At 48.1% G+C, this 19,723-nt stretch overlaps 1 protein-coding gene across 2 annotated transcripts in view; it reads right to left on the bottom strand.

Annotated features, from left to right (window-relative positions):
- Positions 1-19,723, bottom strand: part of KATNIP (katanin interacting protein) — a 221,421-nt gene that overhangs the window by 152,476 nt on the left and 49,222 nt on the right. For both annotated transcript variants that reach the window (XM_012464613.2, XM_012464614.3), the window contains exon 3: positions 2,855-2,931. In XM_012464613.2, the coding sequence (XP_012320036.2) occupies positions 2,855-2,931 (77 nt within the window). The remainder of the gene's footprint in view (positions 1-2,854; positions 2,932-19,723) is intronic.

Raw genomic sequence — 19,723 nt, 5'->3', positions numbered from 1 at the left:
CAGAGGCTAGTTTTCTATCTAGTCCTATAACTAGACTTCCAAGTAAATTGCAGTTCTTCCCACAAAACCCCTCCTCAGTTAACTTAGGGCCACTGGCAATCCCAGCAGGCTTCTTTCTCCTCTTGATTACTTATGACATCAAACAAAATGTAGAGTCCAGCCCGGCTCCACCACTTCCTGGCTGCAAGACCTCGGGCAAGTTGCTCACTGCTGGAAGCTTCCACTTCCTTGTCTGTAAAACGGGTGCGGCAACTCTGCCCCATTGGTTAGTGTGCAGATAAAGTAAAATGATGGGGTGAGGTGCCCGGCATATGGCTAGCACTCTGCAAAAGGTACCTTTGAGATTTGCCCGACGATGGCTCGGGGATTCCCATTCTTCACAAGTCTCTACTGGAAGGTGTTTCTTTCTAGCTCTACCTTCTAATTTCCTGTCATCATGACAGCTTCCTCTTAGTGACAACACGTCCCCCCAAATTTTATGGCAACTCAGTTTTGATATAGCTTTTAATTGTCTTTGTGCTATAACCTTGTCTCTGAAAATTCTCATTTATACTACCGGCCAGTGCCTCTTTGATCGCACACTTATTGATTCCCCAATTAATGAGAAACAATTTGTTCATAAGGAACTGTGACAGCCTCTCCCCAGACAAGGCACATGCAGATGATTAAATGATCACCCAGGTGTTCGGTGGCACCATCCAGTCTGCCAGAGATTGAATAAAAACATCCTGCTCTGTGGCATTAATGATGATGGAAACCCACGTCGGTCTAATCGGCACAAGCCTTCACCGTTTTAGTTTGAGGTGGATGTGGGGATGGAGGGGGATGAGCACAGAGCTGCTGGGCAAAGAGGACACTGTTGTGGCATTTCTGCCTGGCAATGGAGAGACTGTCTGCTCAGAAGATCTCCACCAGGGGTGGCGCTGCCTGACTAGATGGGTATTTGGAAAGTGGGTGGGTGCTGTCATAGGTGGAATTTAGGATCTTAATAGAATTTCGTAAAGGGGGTGGTGGGCAGGGATGTTAAACTGCAATTTGTGAGATTACAAAAACTTTGTCCCAGGCCAGGCACAGTGGCTCACACCTGTAATCCCAACACTTTGGGAGGCAGAGGCGGGTGGATCACTTGAGGTCAGGAGTTCAAGACCAGCCTGGCCAACATGGTGAACCCGTCAGTACTAAAAATACAAAAATTAGCCAGGCGAGGTGGTGCGCGCCTGTAATCCCAGCTACTGGGGAGACCGAGGCAGAGAATCACTTGAACCCAGAAGGCTGAGGCTGCAGTGAGCTGAGATCGCGCCACTGCACTCCAGCCTGAGTGACAGAGTGAGACTCCATCTCAAAAAAAAAAAAAAAATTGTCCCATGCAACATGCCACCAGGGCTCCTGCTGATAACACCGAGTCCAGTCAGTGAGACCGGAGCTGAAGTCACATGCAGAGTGACACCTCCCTACCCCAGACTCTCTTGTCTACAAGACCCTAAGCCCACTCCCATAACACAGAGGGCCATATTTGTGCCCATGCCTTCTTCCCCCTCCTCCCACCAGTTCTTTGGGCCTGCATTGTTTTTCTGTTTGCTTAGTGCTTCAATTTGAATTCAATACCAACATTCTAAAACTCAGGAGATTTTGCAACCCAAATCCACATCTCCAGCTTCTCTGGCAGACTTGGGAGGATCAGGACCCAGGCTGGGGTGGATGAGGGGACTGGGCCAGGCGGGGGGGACTGTGGTTTCACAGACAGCTGGCCTGGGCCGAGCAGCTTGGAGATGGGAGCTTCAGGTACCCACGGTCCCACTGAGCTGGCTCCACTCACAGCCTGGCCCCCCTAGCATCTGAATTTGCAAATCCTCAGCTTACTGCAAGGTTTGAGGCCTGAAGACAAACTGCAGTGAACTGAAAATGAACTTCCTCAGCCCTACAAAGGAACTGAGGAGATGATGGCTCTTTCAAACCAGACCATGATGCTTTGACCTTGATCGCTGCACACTGGACCTACTGTAAGCTTTTTCAAGGACCAGCACTCAAGAGACAAAATCAGTCCTACTTTAACTTCAAATGACTTATCGACCAACTTCAAACGCCAATGTGGTTTCACAGACAGCTGGCCTGGGCCGAGCAGCTTGGAGATGGGAGCTTCAGGTACCCACGGTCCCACTGAGCTGGCTCCACTCACAGCCTGGCCCCCCTAGCATCTGAATTTGCAAATCCTCAGCTTACTGCAAGGTTTGAGGCCTGAAGACAAACTGCAGTGAACTGAAAATGAACTTCCTCAGCCCTACAAAGGAACTGAGGAGATGATGGCTCTTTCAAACCAGACCATGATGCTTTGACCTTGATCGCTGCACACTGGACCTACTGTAAGCTTTTTCAAGGACCAGCACTCAAGAGACAAAATCAGTCCTACTTTAACTTCAAATGACTTATCGACCAACTTCAAACGCCAATGTAAAATGACTCCATCTTTGCATAACATGACATGATTATAGGCTCAGATTTCAGGGGCTGTCAAAGCCTGTAAGATCACAGACCGGGCTCTTCAGGTGGTTCTTGCACAAGCCCTGCCAAATTCAAGCTTTTTTTTGACAATCCTCTCTTCTCCCAGGACAGGAGTAGGGAGGGAAGAGGCGGTATTTACACGTCGAACAGTCTGCTATAGCTCAGTCAAAAGACGCAATTAAACCAGTGAATGGAGAAATAGGAGCTGGGGTTGCAGATAATATTCTAAGCCTCTGAGTGGAGGGGAACTCCGCATCCCATTCCTATGTGAGGCAGGGCCTGCCTGCTGTTAATAAATCTAAATAGATTTTTACTTGGCTAATATCAAGGGCTGCCGTCGAGCGGCTTCTCTTACCGGTTCCTCTGCTGAAGCAATATTAAATACTCATCATGTTTCTCATCAAAGTCTGTCACCATGTCCTTAGCGCAACCCTGAAATGAAGAAACAGAGCAGTGTGATATCGGAACGCAGGGAAGCTCAGACTGAGGGCACGGGTGCAGCACACACTGGCGCAGGAGGCTGAGAGGCGGAGGCTGACCTTGACAGAGGCCCAGCTCTCCGGGGGCATTGCTCCGGCAACCCTGAGCCCCAGAGACTGTCTGAGGCCCCATGGGCCTTAGGCGTACACACTTTTAATCATCTATAAAAAGGAGAAGGTCAATTCCCGCCTCTCACTACTGTTCATTCCTCTCATGCCCACTATGATCAAGGACTCTGACATGATTTGGGCTGTACTGTTTTCTCAACACTCATTATTTAATTATCTCGATTGTCATAACCAGACACGACCCAAATCAGTTGTTTAAAAGGGGATCTTGGCTGGGTGCAGTGGCTCCTGTCTGTACTTCTAGCACTTTGGGAGGCTAAGGCAACAGGATTGCTTGAGCCCTGGAGTTCGAGACCAGCCTGAGTAACCTAGGGAGACCTTATCTCTACAAATAATTTAAATATTAGCCAAGTATGGATGGTGCATGCCTGTGGTCCCAGCTACTCTGGAGGCTGAAGTGGGAGGACTGTCTGAGTCTGGAAGATGAAGCTGCAGTGAGCCATGATTGCGCCACTGCACTCCAGCCTGGGCAACAGAGCGTCTCAAAGAACAAAAAGGGGAGGGGAGTCTTATTTTCCCCTTGCCGTTGCAAGAGAAATGTATGTTAATTATAAACAATGCAGTCATTACAGAAATCTGTGGCCTAGACTGGAGGCCCTCTTGGAGTGGACATAAGTGGTTCTGTGTCTCCTAGTCTGGCAACAGGGCCCTAGGTTTCCCCTGGGGAACTGCTCAGTCCCTTCTTGCAGTTCACTGGCTTCCTTAGATGACCTTGAAAGTGACTTGGTTCTTCTCTTGGTTCACATGACCTTGGCCTTGCCAATCAGCACCGGGCTTCCCCTAGCCACAGTGATTTACCAGTTTAGGGGTGAACCGTGACCCAGGTCAGCCCTGGGACTTTGCTGACACCCTTAGAAAAAGAGCTGCTCTCTTCCCACTTGGATGCTGTGCCAGTGAGATGCAGGCCTGGAACCGCCTGAGAATGAAGCTGCTAAAAAAGACAGCAGATCCAAGAGACGAAGAGGCAGATTCCTAAAGACATCATTTGAGCCCCTGGATCCACCTATGCATAAAGAAGGATCTGGACAATTCAGTTATTGCCTTAGAAGTTTCAGCTGAGTTTCTGTCATTTGCAGCCAATAGAATTTTAAGTAATATACTATAATCTGACCATCAGAGATAATCCCTGGTATAATTTATTATGGCTTTCTGAGGGGAGTAATGTATAATAAACTACACATATTTAAAGTAATATATGCATATACCAGTAAAACTGCTATTAAAATTTGATAAATGTATCTTCCTCTGGGTGCCTTTCTTTGTTCAAAGTATACACAGATACATATCTACACAGAAACACATATACACTCTTTAAAAAGCATTTTTTTTTTTAAGTAGAGATGGCATCACAGTATGTTGCAGAGGCTGGTCTCTAACTCCTGGGCTCAAGTGATCCTCCTGCCTTGGCCTCCCAAAGTGCTAGGATTACAGGCATGAGCCACTGCACCCAGCTCCATATACTCTTTTACTTCTTTTATTTGTTTGGTCTTTTTTTTTTTTTTTTTTTTTTTGAGACAAAGAGAGTCTTGCTGTGTTGCCCAGGCTGGAGTGCAGTGGTGCAATCTCAGCTCACTGAAGCCTCCATCTCCCAGGTTCAAGCGATTCTCCTGCCTTAGCCTCCCAAGTAGCTGGGACTATAGTCACCCACCACCACACCCAACTAATTTTTGTATTTTCAGTAGAGATGGGGTTTTACCATGTTGGCCAGGCTGGTCTCTTAACTCCTGCAGGGCCTCATGTGAGGCCTCCCGAAGTGCTGGAATTACAAGTGTGAACCACTGTACCTGGCCTCATATGTTCTTATAAACAAAAATGGGATCATACTATAAATAATGTTTTTCAATTTGTTCTTTCTTTTTTTTTTTTTTAATGGAGTCTTGGTCTGTTGCCCTGGCTGAAGTGCAGTGGCACAATCTTGGCTCACTGAAAACTCCGCCTCCAGGATTCTCTGGCCTCAGCCTCCGGAGTAGCTGGGATCACCGGTATATGCCACCACGCGCAGCTGATTTTTGTATTTTTAATAGAGACAGAGTTTCATGTTGACCAGACTAGTCTTGAACTTCTGACCTCAGGTGGCCTGCCCGCCTCAGCCTCCCAAAGTGTTGGGATTACAGGCGTGAGCCACTGCACCTGGCCAATTTGCGGTTTCTTAATTTCTTTGCCAAGGGGAGGATTAACGATACAATATCAACTTGGTACTGGTCCCAGGTTATAGCAAGTTATGGGAATTAAGTTTTAAATGGCAAGTAGGGCATTTGTATCAGAAATACAATTTGTGTGGGAACCTCAATGTTTATCCTGGGAAGAAGAGAGAGAAAAATAGAAATCTCTATCATTCTCCTCTTAACTTCTCAAAATCTGGCTTTAGTCCCATTATTTTATTACAACACTACCCGAGACAGATCCAGGACCACCTTAACTTAATACAATCGCTCTTCTCTCCATCCTTTTCAATTGCTCTGAGCCATGGGAAACTGCTGACCAGCCATCTTGCCGTCCCAAAATTGAGAATGATGGGCATTCCTTTTCTCTCTCTCTCATGCTCATGATAATCATTAAGATTTCCACTCCAGTCCAGGTGCAGTGGCTCATGCCTGTAATCCCAGCACTTTGGGGGACCGAGGCAGATGGATCACCTGAGGTCAGGAGTTCAAGACCAGCCTGGCCAAAATGGCAAAACCCCATCTCTACTAAAGATAAAAAAAATTAGCCAGGTGTGGTGGTGTGCATCTATAGTCCCAACTGATCAGGAGGCTGAGGCAGGAGGATCACTTGAACCCGGGAGTCAGAGGTTGCAGTTAGCCGAGGGAGGTCATGCCACTGCACTGCAGGCAGAGTGAAAGAGTGAGACTGTCTCAAAAATAAAATAAAATTTAAAAGATTCCCACCCCATTTCTTTAAAAAAAAAAAACAAAACCCAATGTGGTGGTGCATGCCTGTAGTCCCAGCTGCTCAGGAGGCTGAGGCTGGAGGATAGCCTGAGTCTAGTTCAAGGTTACAGTGAGCTATGATTGCATCACTGCACTCCAGCCTGGGAAACAGTGAGACCCTGTCTCTAAAAAGCATCCTACTTGCCAAATTCTCTTCCTCTGCTTCTGCAGTGCTGAATGAGCCGCTCTTTCCACGCGGCTTTCTGCTTGTGCCTTCTCTAGCTAGCCTTCATCTGTGCCCTCAACTGTGGATGCTCAGTTCAGTGTCTGTCTGCGTCTCTATCTCACCAGTCTTGGGTCTTTCTCCCTCCCGTCTTCACTTCTCCCTCCGATTACGAGGAAGGGAGCCTGATGTGCAGCCCAGTCATGCCTAGTCCAGGGCTGACAGCCTGATCCCTCTTTCTCTTTGTGTTTCCTGTAGGCCCCAGGTCGTTGCCTTCTGCTTCCCCCTTCCCCTGGAGCCCCTACTTTTCCTTCCTGAGTTCCCTCTCTCTAGACCCACTCAGGAACAGGATGCTGTACCCTCTTGTTCTCTCCTATTCTGACATTTCTGCAACTGATCTGCAATCTGAGTTTCACTGGGCTTTCTTGCTAGCTAAGTTGGCCAATCATGAAGTAAGTAGTAAGAAGAAACAGTGATATTATGAAATTATAATAATAATAAAAAAAAGGCTGGGCATGCTCACACCTGTAATCCCAGAGCTCTGGGAGGCTGATGTGGGAGGATTGCTTCAGGTCAGGGGTTTGAGACCAGCCTGGGCAACAAAGCAAGACCCTGTCTCTTAAAAATAAAAATTAAAAAATAGCTGGGTGTGGCTGGGCACGGTGGCTTATGCCTGTAATCCCGGCACTTTGGGAGGCCAGGTGGGCGGATCACCTGAGGTCAGGAGTTCAAGACCAGCCTGGCTAATATGGTGAAACCCCATCTCCACTAAAAACACAAAAAATTAGCCAGGCAAGGTGGCAGGCACCTGTAATCCCAGCTACTTTGGAGGCTGAGGCAGGAGAATCACTTGAACCTAGGGGTCGGAGGTTGCAGTGAGCTGAGATAGTTCCATTGCACTCCTGCCTGGGCCACAGAGCAAGACTGTGTCTCAAAAAAAGAAAAAAAAAAATAGGTGTGATGGTGCATGCCTGTAGTCCTAGCTACGTGGGAGGTTGAAGTGGGAGGATTGCTTGAGTCCAGGAGTTCAAGGTTACAGTGAGCTATGATTGTGTCACTGCACTGCAGCTGGGGCAACAGGGTGAGACCCTGTCTCTCTAAAAACCTGAGAAACAACAACAACCAAAAAACTAACAATAGCCGGGCGCGGTGGCTCACGCCTGTAATTCCAGCACTTTGGAAGGCCGAGGCGGGTGGATCACGAGGTCAAGAGATCGAGACCATCCAGGTCAACAAGGTGAAACCCCGTCTCTACTAAAAAAATACAAAAATTAGCTGGGCATGGTGGCACGTGCCTGTAATCCCAGCTACTCAGGAGGCTGAGGCAGGAGAATTGCCTGAACCCAGGAGGCGGAGGCTGCGGTGAGCCGAGATCGCGCCATTGCACTCCAGCCTGGGTAACAAGAGTGAAACTCCGTCTCAAAAAAAAAAAGAAAAAAACAAACAACAAAAAAAAAAACTAACAATAGCTTTCCTGGCTTCCGGACATGCCCGCAGAGGTTACTCTGTCCTCCCCTGGGCCTGAGTCCTGCCTCATCCTGAGTGCAAGAAGAACGCAGGGGGACTCAGCCCTCAGGAGAGCTGGCTTGCAGGAGCGTGGGTCTGGGGAGGATTCTCACTTTCTTCCAGAAATAATAACACATAAATCGCACAAACAGTTTACCCAGCATTTCCATATACATGATTCTCCTTTGATCTTCACAGAAGCCCTTGAAGTAGTGATTATTACCCCATTTAAGATACAAGGAAACCCTCCCATGCATCTTCCCAGAACACAGATCCTACTCCATAGCAATTTACATAACCATTCTGAAACATTAAAATGACCGTTGATATATTATGGGTATGGAATGAAACACTGGATGACATTTTTAGATGAAATATGGGACTTCAAAGAAATCTCAGCTTTTGCTGGCTGCCCTGGGCTTTCACCTCAAACTCTCCGGGGAATGCATCGATCCTCCTCTGCCAGGAGGGGGATGTCATCAGAAAGACTTGAGGAACTGGAACATCCATCCATCTCCACTTCTTAAATGCTGATGTGCCTACAAATCACCTAGGAATCATGGTGAAATGCAGATTCTTTTTTTTCTCTTCTTCTTTTTGAGACTGGGTCTTACTCTTTCTCCCAGGCTGGAGTGCAGTCGTGCGATCTTGGCTCACTGTAGCCTCGACTTCCTGGGCTCAAGCAATCCTCCCATCTCAGCCTCCTGAGTAGCTGGGACTACAGGCAGGTGCCACCATACATGGCTGATTCCTTCCTTCCTTCCTTCCTTCCCTCCCTCCCTCCCTCCCTCCTTCCTTCCCTCCTTCCCTCCTTCCTTCCTTCCTTCCTCTCTCTCTCTCTCTTTCATTTTTTTTGATATTTTGTAGAGATGGGATTTTGCCGTGTTGCCCAGGCTGGTCAGCTCAAGTGATCCACTTGCCTCAGCCTCCCAAAGTTCTTGGATTACAGGGGTGTGCCAGTACACCACTGTGCCCCAGATTGTATTTTTTTGTTTTGTTTTCTGAGACAGGGTCTTACTATGTTGCCCAGGCTGGTCTCGAACTCCTAGCCTCAAGTGATCTTCTCACTTCAGTCTCCCAAGTAGCTGGGACTACAGGCATGTAGCACCGTGCCCACTTTGAAACGCACTTTGATTCAGTAGGACTGGGAAGTGCCTAAGTCTGCATCTCTTTCTTTTCTTTCTTTCTTTTTATTTTTGAGGAGTCTTGCCCTGTAGCCCAGGCTGGAATTCAGTGGTGGGATCTTGGCTCACTGCATACTCGGCCCTCCTGGGTTTAAGCAATTCTCCTGTGTCAGCCTCCCAAGTAGCTGGGATTATAGGTATGCACCACTATGCCCCGCTAATTTTTGTATTTCTAGTAGAGACAGGGTTTCACCATGTTGGCCAGGCTGATCTTGAACTCCTGACCTCGTGATCCGCCTGCCTCAGCCTCCCACAGTGCTGGGATTACAGGCATGAGCCACCATGCCCGGCTCCAAGTCTGCATTTCTAATGAGCTCCCAAGTAATGCCCATGGTCCACACTTTGGGTAGCAAGGCTGCATACAAGCCAACTTTATTTCCCACCATTCACAACAACCCCACCTCCAGTCAGATGGTCTCTGAACTTGAGCTGGGAGGTACATGAGATCTGGAGTCCAGCCTGGTTTCATGTCACAAGGTTGCCACTTAGTTTCTTTACCTATGAGATGGGGAGGAACTTTTCTTTCCCTCACCGGGTTAAATGTGAAGTGGATGCAGTAACAGTGGAAAGGATTTAGTAAAGTACCTGGCACTTACAAAGTTCTCAATGAACATTAGTTATAAGTGCATTTACGGAACTCCACTACCAAAATAGCACCATCCTAGTCCTACCCTGCCCCATTCTCACTCCTAACCTGATGTCTTCATCATTCGATTCCCTTTTCCAGAAACCCACACCAGCCCCCTCCAGCCCCCTCCAGCCTCTACTCCCAGACTCTCCAAGGGCCAGTTCCTTTCCCAAAGTCCCCATGAAGGCTTCCCTTGCCATTCTCCCCACCCCCCAACTCACTTCAGTTCCTTCTGAAAGCCTGCAATCAGTATTAAATTATATACAATACAGTGTGAAATCAGATATAATTAAGTGCTAAGTTGTTAGCATTTAACCATATATACTACTCACTAATTATCTGGAGATTTGGAGATGTGGGTGTGAGCCCTGAACTCTGCTGTTTACCTCCTCTGAGTCTCGGTTTCCTTGTCTGCAAAAACGGGATACTGAGAAGGTCTACCTTACAGGGCCGCTATATGGATAAACTAGGAATAAAGTGGAAGAAATTTGGGAGCATTTTCTTTCTTGCTCATCTTGGCTCCCCAGTCAGATTAGAAACTCCTGGAGGGCAGCCCCATGGGAGGAGGAAGGAGAAGGAGTTTTGCCTGGGTGCCTGGAGGCCCGGGCTCCAGTCCCAGTCTATGACGATAATTGCTAAGGTTGACTTAGCACTTACTATGCGTGCCAGGCACGATTCTAACCCTTTTTGTGCCTAACTCAGTTAACCCTCATTGTGGTGAGGCTTAATATCCTTGCCTACAAAATGGACGTATGAATACTTAAGGCACCCAGCAAAGGTGTGAGAATCCTGAAAAATGCCAAGTTGATCTTCGTTGTTTCTCAGGAAACATTTATCAAGGGCTTACTCTATGGCTGGCCCCCTTGCATATGTGATCAGGGCTTCACAAAAGCTCTGACCCAGTGTATATTCAGATACCTGTGTAGGCTCTGTGGACCCCAAATATCTGAGACAGGTCTCCGTTAATTTAGAAAGTTTATTCGGCCGGGCGCAGTGGCTCACGCCTGTAATCCTAGCACTTTGGGAGGCCGAGGTGGGGGGATCATCTGAGGTCAGGAGTTCAAGACCAGCCTGGCCATGATGATGAAACCCCATCTTTAAAAAAAAAAAAATAGAAAGTTTATTCGGCCAAGGTTGAGGACATAGGCCCTTGACACAGCCTCAGGAGGTCCTGATGACATGTGCCTGAGGTGGTCAGAGCACAGTTTGATTTTATACATTTTAAGGAGGCATGACACATCAATCAACATGTGTAAGATGAACAACGGTTCAGTCTGAAAAAGGTGTGACAACTCCAAGCAAAGGTGGGACAACTGGAAGCGGGGAGGAGGCTTCCAGGCCATAGGTAGATAAAGGACAAATGGCCGCATACTTTTGAGTTTCTGATTAGCCTTTCGAAAGGAGACAATCAGATGTGCTTTTATCTCAGTGAGCAGAGGGGTGACTTTGAATAGAATAGGAGGCAGGTTTGCCCTAAGGGGTTCCCAGCCTGACGTTTCCCTTTAGTTTAGTGATTTGGGGGCCCCAAGATTTATTTTCCTTTCACAACTGTAATCAACTGCTGGTTGCTGGCTGGGGGTGCTGCACTGAACAGCCCCCAGTCATGTGTGCAGTGGGAATGGTGCCCCTGCTGTTGTATGAGTGGGCTGCAACCGCAACCCATCAAGCAACCATACACTGTCTAGGGACCCCTGCAGGGGTCCTGAGAACACCCATTTAATTACATGCGCAAGAGTGTTCCTGGTAGAGTCCATAACCTTCATCGACTACCGAAGGCACCTGGGCCCCTCCCAAAGGAGAGGATCATAACAAAATACACAAATGCAATGCCACGTGTCTGAATTAGATCCCCAGGAAGGCCTCTCCAATCCTTGGAGTCATCTTCAAAGCCCCACTCTGTCTTTCATGCCACATCTAATCCATCAGCTCCACATGAAAACTACAGTGTATCCAAAATCTGACCATTTCTCCCTGCTCTCCCCTCCTTGGCTGGTCTGGGCCCAGACTGGAGTCCCGCTCCTGGCTGCTCCCTGCCCTCTGTTCTCCCTGCTGCCGCCAGGGGGACCTGATGAGAGGTAAGTGGAATCATGTCACTCTTCTGCTAGGACCCCAAGGGGGCTGTCCCACTCAGAGTCAAGGGCAAGGCCATCCCAGTGGCCATGAGGCCCTGCACTCTGGGCCTCAACCCCCGTCTCTGAGCTACCTCCCACTCCCCCTCCTCACTCCAGGGTCTTCAACATTCCCCAGGCTCCTGCCTCAGTCTCCATTCCTTCCACGTGGAATGCTCTTCTCCCAGGAAAATTCCCACATTCCTCACCTCCTTCAAGACTTAACCCACTGGCCAACATGGTGAAACCCTGTCTCTACTAAAAATACAAAAATTAGCTGGCATGGTGGCATATGCCTGTAATCCCAGCTACTCAGGAGGCTGAGGCAGGAGAATCACTTGAACCCAGGAGGCGGAGGTTGCTGTGAGCTGACAGCATGCCACTGCACTCCAGCCTAGGCGACAGAGTGAGACTCCATCTCAAAAAAAAACAAAAAAGACTTAAGACTTAACCCAGATCCTCCCTTCTCAGTGACGTCTCCCTGACCACCGTAGTGAAACTTGCAAGCTATACACACACCTCACCCTCCTCTCAGTATCCCCCCTGCACTAACACACATCTAATTTATCTTACTTATTATACCTTTTATTTACTGGTCTGTCCTTGCACTAGAATGAGAATTCTATGGAGGCAGAGAGCTTTGTCTATTTTGTTCATTGTGCACCCAATGAAATTGCTGAGTGAATGAATCCATGAGGACACATTTGAGCGGGGATCTGAAAGTTGAAATGTTACCTGGGCAACAAGAATAGGGACGGGCATTCCAGGCAGCAGGACCAGCACGAACAAAGGTTTGGGGGCATGAAGAAACATGAAATGGTCACGGACAGGCCAGAGGATGCCTAAAAAGCTGGGCCCCAGCCACCTGAAGCATTGGCTTGTCACCGTGAATTACCCCTCGGTTAGGATGTGGAGCTTGCAGGGAGGCCGGGGGAATCAAGAATTGGCTAGAGTGCTGGGTGCTGAGGAGGCGCAAGTGACCTACAGCAGAGGGACCAAGGAGTTTGGAGGTGACACAAAAGCAGAGTCTCAATGTCCTTATTGATAACGTCATCTTTATCCCCAATGTTGGCCCTGGAGAAGGCATAGAATTTTATCAATGGCTGTCTCTATAAAAATGTTTTTCAAAAATTAGCTGAGTGTGGTGGCGTGAAGCTATAGTCCCAGCTACTTGGGAGGCTAAGGTGGGAGGATAGCTTGAGCCCAGGAGGTCGAGGCTGCAGTGAGCTATGATCATGCCACCAAACTCCAGCCTGGGCAACAGAGCGAGACCCTTTACCTAAGGAAAAAAAACATCCTACTAAGAGTTAGGCACTATGGAGGTAAAAGAGAAATTAGGACTGTGGTTTGAGATAAGTCTGGGCAACATAGCAGGACCCTATCTCTACAGAAATACAAAAAAAAAAAAAAAAAAAAAGATTAACCACGCATGGTGGCGTGCACCTGTGGTCCCAGCTACTTGGGAGGCTGAGGTGAGTGGATAGCTTGAGCCCAGGGGGTGGAGGCTGCAGTGAGCTATGATTGCACCACTGCACTCCAGCCTAGGTGAGAACAAGACTCTGTCTCAAAAAATAAAAATAATAATTCTACCAATGGCCATATTATTAATTCTCTCTTGGGGGAGGGGGGAGCTGGAATTGGAATGAAATGCCAAGAATCAGTTATGCCTAAAGACAGAGTCCATATTTCAGGGATCACGTATTCCTCTGAGGCTAGAACACTGGAATTCTCCTCAACGGGGCTGATTTAGTGAATGCAGAAGGCTGAGCTGCATTCAGGAGTAGCAGAGAGTACAGTGTTGGTTTCTAGGGCTTGAGAATGCCAGATACCTAACCTTGCTGGCTGCAGGTCCCCGCAAAGAACCATCACTTAGATGGGATAACACTGAAACCATGAAGCCACCGTCCGTGGCCAGGTGCGGCGGCTCACGCCTGTACTCCCAGCACTTTGGGAGGCGGTAGATCACCTGAGGTCAGGAGTTCAAAGCCGGCCTGGCCAACATGGTAAAACCCCATCTCTACTGAAAATACAAAAATTAGCTGGGCATGGTGGTAAATGCCTGTAATCCTAGCTACACTGGAGGCTGAGGCAGGAGAATGGCTTGAACCTGGGAGATGGAGGTTGAAGTGAGCCAAGATCACGCCTGCACTCCAGCCTGGATGAGAGTGAGATTCTGTCTCAAAAAACAAACAAAAAACAACAACAAAAAAGAAGACACTGTCTGGGGCCACAGAGCTCTTTCCCCGCTGCCTCCCTGCAGGCTCCACATCCTAACTAAGGGATGAGTTATGGATGACAAGCCAATGCTAGCAGTTACTGGGGTCCAGATTTTCAGGCATCCTTTACTGCCATTTATCAATGCTATCTGTGGGTGCTTATTTAATACCTGCAGCAATCTTATGCTCTAAGATCATTATGCCCATTTTACAGAGGAGGAAATTGAGGTTTTGAAAGCTGAAGCAAATTGCCTGAAGGTCTCAGAGCCTCTAGGTGGAGATAGACAACCTTGTTTTTGTGGGGCCAGCATCCATTCCTGTTCTGTGTACAACACTTTGATTCTCCTCTGGGAAACTGCCTTTTGTCCACTCTTGGTCCATGTGGCATGGCTGGAAATAACACTCCCAGCACTGCGAGGGAAAGCATGTGCCGTAGGCCCAGCCAGTGCATCCCATCTCCCCAGCCACGTGATGGTTCAGGGCTAGGCATACTTCCCAAGCTGTGCCTCCCAAGAATCCTCCTGGGAAAGTCCTTAACTCTCCTCCTCTACAATTATTAGCTGACATGAGCCAGGGCTACTAGGGAAGGAAGGAAGAAGTCATTTCTTCACACACAAAGGAAGGAGTCATTTTACCAACTTCTTAGGTTCACCGTTACGAGCATCCTTATATGTTCCCTGGAAAAATCTGCCCAAGAGGCCGGGTGCGGTGGCTCACGCCTATAATCCCAACACTTCGGGAGGCCGAGTAGGGTGGATCACGAGGTCAAGAGATCGAGACCATCCTGGTCAACATGGTGAAACCCCATCTCTACTAAAAATACAAAAATTACCTGGGCATGGTGGCGCATGCCTGTAGTCCCAGCTACTCAGGAGGCTGAGGCAGGAGAATTGCTTGAACTCAGGAGGCGGAGGTTGCAGTGAGCCGAGATCACACCATTGCACTCCAGCCTGGGTAACAAGAGCGAAACTCCGTCTCAAAAAAAAAAAAAAATCTGCCCAAGATGCCAGGCACAGTGGCTCACACCTGTAATCCCAGCACTTTGGGAGGCTGAGGCGGGAGGATCGCTTGAGCTCAGGAGTTCGAGACCAGCCTGGGCAACATAGTAAGCCCCATTTCTACCAAAAAAAAAGTTAGAAAAATCTGCCCAAGACTGATGACACCAACATAGAGACAGCAGAATGGAGGACAGTGAGAGACAGGCCAGAAAGCAACTAGATCCTTTAATGGTGGTTAATCCGCCATATCCAGCCATGCCCGAAGCCAGCACTAACTTGAACCTTTTAGTCACTTGAGCGAATACATTCCTTTCTTTCCTCGGGCCAGTCTGAAGTGTGTGTGTGCATGTGCACACGTGTGCATGTGCAAAAGAGAGAGAGATTTATACCTAAGTGGGTTCTGGGTAGCACAGTAGTAGAACAAATATTAGGTGAATCCAAAGTCCCTGGCATGTCTAAAGTCTCAGGGAAGCATTTCACAGAGGACTAAACGATACCCTGATGAAAGCTCCAATCGCCCTAAGCCCACAAGAAAAGAAGACTCAAATGTATCTTACAGTACAAAACTCATACTCTTCCTTCAAAACCCACCCCGAAGGTCAGTTCCTCTGTTTCCCCAGTGAGTCTGTGTGTCCCTGAGCTGTGAAGCCCAGCCTTAGTGCATATGAGTTAAATGAGAATCTTTCTTTCTTTTTTGAGACAGTCTTACTCTGTCACCCAGGCTGGAGTGCAGTGGCGCGATCTCAGTTCACTGCAACCTCTGCCTCCCAGGTTCAAGTAATTCTCCTGCCTCAGCCTCCCGAGTAGCTGGGACTACTGGCATCCACCCCCAAGTCCGGCTAATTTTTGTATTTTTAGTAGAGACAGGGTTTCGTCACGTTGGCCAGGCTGGTCTCCTGACCTCAAGCAATCTACCCACCTTGGCCTCCCAAAGTGCTAGGATCACAGGTGTGAGCCACTGCACGCGGCCTGGGCCTGCTTTTGACTGCATTTGCTAACATATCAGTCGTATTCCCATCCTCAAAAAAGGAGCAATAAATACTCTGCAGTCAGTGCACCTAGAACACCAGCAGAAGCCAAGCAACGGCTGATACTGCCCCCTAGAGGTGGAATAAAACAGCACAAAACACTGCAGCAAACATTTGAGTTTCTCAAGCTCTGGGGTAGGTGGCCTAACAAAATATTACATCCTACGCACACGCCAGATGGATAATCAAAGGGAGCATTTGGGCTATTTTCCGAATACCTTAGACTTACAGTTATTACTACTCTACCTGCTATGTATTATTCTTTATTGCTACCAATACGTACCTTGAGATTTTATACTTAGTCTCAGGTTTTATAGACTATCAAGGCAGATCCAGAATCTAGAACCCCAGGACACAGTTATGCTGTATTTTTATAAAAATGTTTTTCTTACATAGCTATCTAAAACATCATTTTCAATCCATGTACAATGGAAAATAATAAGCATTTCTTTTTATTCTCAGAACTAAGTTTTCTAAAATTGCAAGGTGTTTACTGCAATTTTAGAAAATTGCAAGATATTTATCAATTATCTAAAATTGCAAGATATTTATCAATTATCATTCAGACTCACAAATATAGAAGTCTTAAAAAATCTTGAGGCCAGGCACGGTGGCTCACATCTGTAATCTCAGCACTTTGGGAGGCCAAGGCAGGTGGATCACTTGAGGTCAGGAGTTGGAGACCAGCCTGACCAATATGGTGAAACCCCATCTCTACTAAAAATACAAAAAATTAGCCAGGTGCGGTGGTGGGTGCCTGTAATCCCAGCTACTCTGGAGGCTGAGGCAAGAGATTTGCTTGAACCCGGGAGGTGGAGGTTGCAGTGAGCTAAGATCACACCACTGCACTCCAGCCTGGGCAACAGAGTGAAACTCCACCTCAAAAAAAAGAAAAAAAAAACTTGAATGAGTTTACTTTAAAATGGAAAGTTCATATTGATGCCGTAAGTGGAAAATAATTATTGCTTGCCAGAAGGTAACTGTAGACAAAAACACAGACCTACTAAAAGAGGAAATGTTTACGTGCCACCTACAAGGTAGCAGAGGTAGGCAAAACACACTGGGAAACACAGAGGCAGAACTTCCACATTCACACAACCCTGGGAGGTGGGCGGCGTTGACTTTATTTCACACATTGATGCGTTCCTTCAATTTCTGCCGAACACTTCCTCTGGCCGGGCCCTGAACTAGTCTCTGGAGATACAGCAGTGAGCCCAGCAAAGTCTACTCTGGTACCACGGAGTTCACATTCTAGTGAAAGGAGACAGAGGATTTACAAAAAAGTAAAACAGTCGAGTAGAGTGGCTCACACGTGTAATCCCAGCACTTTGGGAGGCTGAGGAAGGAAGATCACTTGTGCCCAGGAGCTCAAGACCAGCCTGGACAACATAATGAGATGCCATCTCTTAAAAAGAAGAAAGTAGGAAGGGAAGGAAGAGTGTAGGAGGAAGGGGAGGGGCTCCCTCTTCCCTTCACTGCAGCTGGGGTTGGGGTGGGGGGTTCAGGGCTCCAAGAAGGCCTCTCTGGGGAGGTGCACCCCAAGGGTAAAATCACCTTTGCAAAAATTATACTAAAGAGAAAATCCTGACATAACCAATTCTATCTTGCCTTTAACCTCCAAACTGCCTTTGGTCATTCTTGTGTGTGTGCCAAGCTAACTTTGGGAAAATTTAGTTTTTTGTTTTAATAATAATAGCCCTTCCCAAAACAAAAACACCTTTGTAAATCTAATGAAAGGCCACCCACCAGGTTAGGAGGATGAATTCTGTTAGGGCCTGAATTCTGCTAAAATGTAGGCACAGTTAAACGATCGCCAGCCATCATTCCAGAGGTCACTAGATTTGGAATTTTTCCAAGTACTCCTGCAAATCATGACTGTGGATCCTAAGATTGGCCTTTTGAGATGGCTTTTGCATGGTCCAAGCCACACCACTATGACTGCACCCTCCAACCAATCAATGGCAGCCAGGCCCTAGCTCCCTGCTCACCAAGCTATCCTTGAAAAACCCTAGCAGCATCTGGGTGCCCTGGCTCATGCCTGTAATCCCAGCACTTTGGGAAGCAGAGGTGGGAGGATCACTTGAGCCCAGGAGTTCAATACTAGCTAGGGCAACAGAGTGAGCAACAAAGTGAGCCCCTCTGACACCCACCGTCTCTTTAAAAAAAAAAAAAAAAAAGAGCTGGCACAGTGGCTCATGCCTGTAATCCCAGAACTTTGGGAGGCCAAGGTATGTGGTTCACTTGAGGTCAGGAGTTCAAGACCAGCCTGGTCAATGTGACCAAACTCAGTTTCTACTAAAAATACAAAAATTAGCTGGATGTGGTAGCGGGCGCCTATAATAACAGCTACTCAGGAGGCTAAGGTAGGAGAATCACTTCAATCCAGGAGGAGGAGGTTGCAGTGAGCCGAGACTGCACCACTGCATTCCAGCCTGGGCAACAGAGCGAAACTCTGTTTCAAAAAAAAGAAAAAATAAAAGAAGTAGAAAAAAAACCCAAAACTCTAGCCTCCAGCTTTTTAGGAAGTCTGATTTGAGTAATAATAAAACTCTGGTCTGCTGTCCAGCTGACTCCACATGTATTAAAGTCTGTTTCTGTTTCAATTCCTGTTTTGAGAAATTGGCTGTATCTAGGCAGCAGGCAGACTGAACCCACTGGGCAGTTACAAGGGTAATGAGTTAAAAGGGTCTTCCAGATGGCAGGAACAGCGAGGGCAGAGCCCAGGAGGCTCAACACATTTGGGGAAGCGCTCAGAGGCCAGTGTGGCCGGAACAGAGTGAACAGGGCAGGGGAGCGGGAGGAGATGGGGTGGGACAGACCTTGCGGCTGCCAGGCCTTGCACACTCTGGCCTGATGCTGAGGCGGCCAGGAAGCTACCAGAGCACTTGGGGCAGACCTGACATCATCTCACCCGGATTTTAAGTGAGTCCTGAGTTGAGAAGGGCTGAGGGAGGCTCAGGTTCCCACAGGGTCTGCAGGTAGAAGGGTTGAGGCTGCCTGCACCCTCCTTGCCTGAGGACAGCCCAGGAGGGGACTCAGGCCTGAGGCAGCATAAACAGCCTCTGATTATTAAGAAGGAAGAGAAGCAAGCTGCTTTCACCCTCCCAGGCTGGTGCTGTTAGTGGAACTGATTTAGGGCCACTTTCACCTGTCAGAGCCTTTCAATCCTGCAGGACTGGCCACTGGGACTGACGGGAGGAGAGAGGCAGCCACCGTCTGCCAGTCTCTGCCTCCATCCATCCGCTCAATTTCCATCAGAGAACTTTCCCTTCTAAGGAAATGAACCTCCAACACAGGGCATTTATCACCACCAGCCCAACAGGCAGGGCTGTCTGAGCGGATGCTCGTCCCCCGTACCCCACGGCTGCCGCCGGACCCTGAAGAGGGGAGGGCACTCCCTTCCTATTTATCCTACACATACTCCTTGTGCTTCTCCTATGGGCTAGGCATTGGGCAAGGGCCAGAGACAGGCAGACAAGTGCAATCTGGCCCCGCCACCCTCCCAGACCTCATTTCTACCTTCATCCCGATAGCCATGTGGTCCTTCTGGCTGCTTCTCAAGGTCATTGCCGGCCGGGAGCAGTGGCTCATGCCTGTAATCCCAGCACTTTGGGAGGCCAAGGTGGGAGGATTACTTGAGCCCAGGAGTTCGAGGTCAGCCTGGGAAATAACATGAGAGCACCCTCCCCATCCCCCCACCTCATCTCTATAATAAATAAGTAAATAAAGGTCATTGCCCTTGCTGTTCCCCTGCCTGTAATGTTTCCTTCCTCGATCAAGGATAAGCTTGTTTGATAGCATCTCCTCTTCCAGGAGCCTCTCCCAACCAGCTCAGTCCTTGTCTGCTTCCTCACC

Source organism: Aotus nancymaae, unplaced genomic scaffold (assembly GCF_030222135.1).
Source record: "Aotus nancymaae isolate 86718 unplaced genomic scaffold, 86718_ANA_hifiasm-v0.15.2.pri h1tg000049l, whole genome shotgun sequence".
Lineage (NCBI taxonomy): Eukaryota > Metazoa > Chordata > Mammalia > Primates > Aotidae > Aotus > Aotus nancymaae.
Note: the sequence above shows the minus strand (reverse complement) of the source record. Positions and strands in the feature narration are given on the sequence as shown.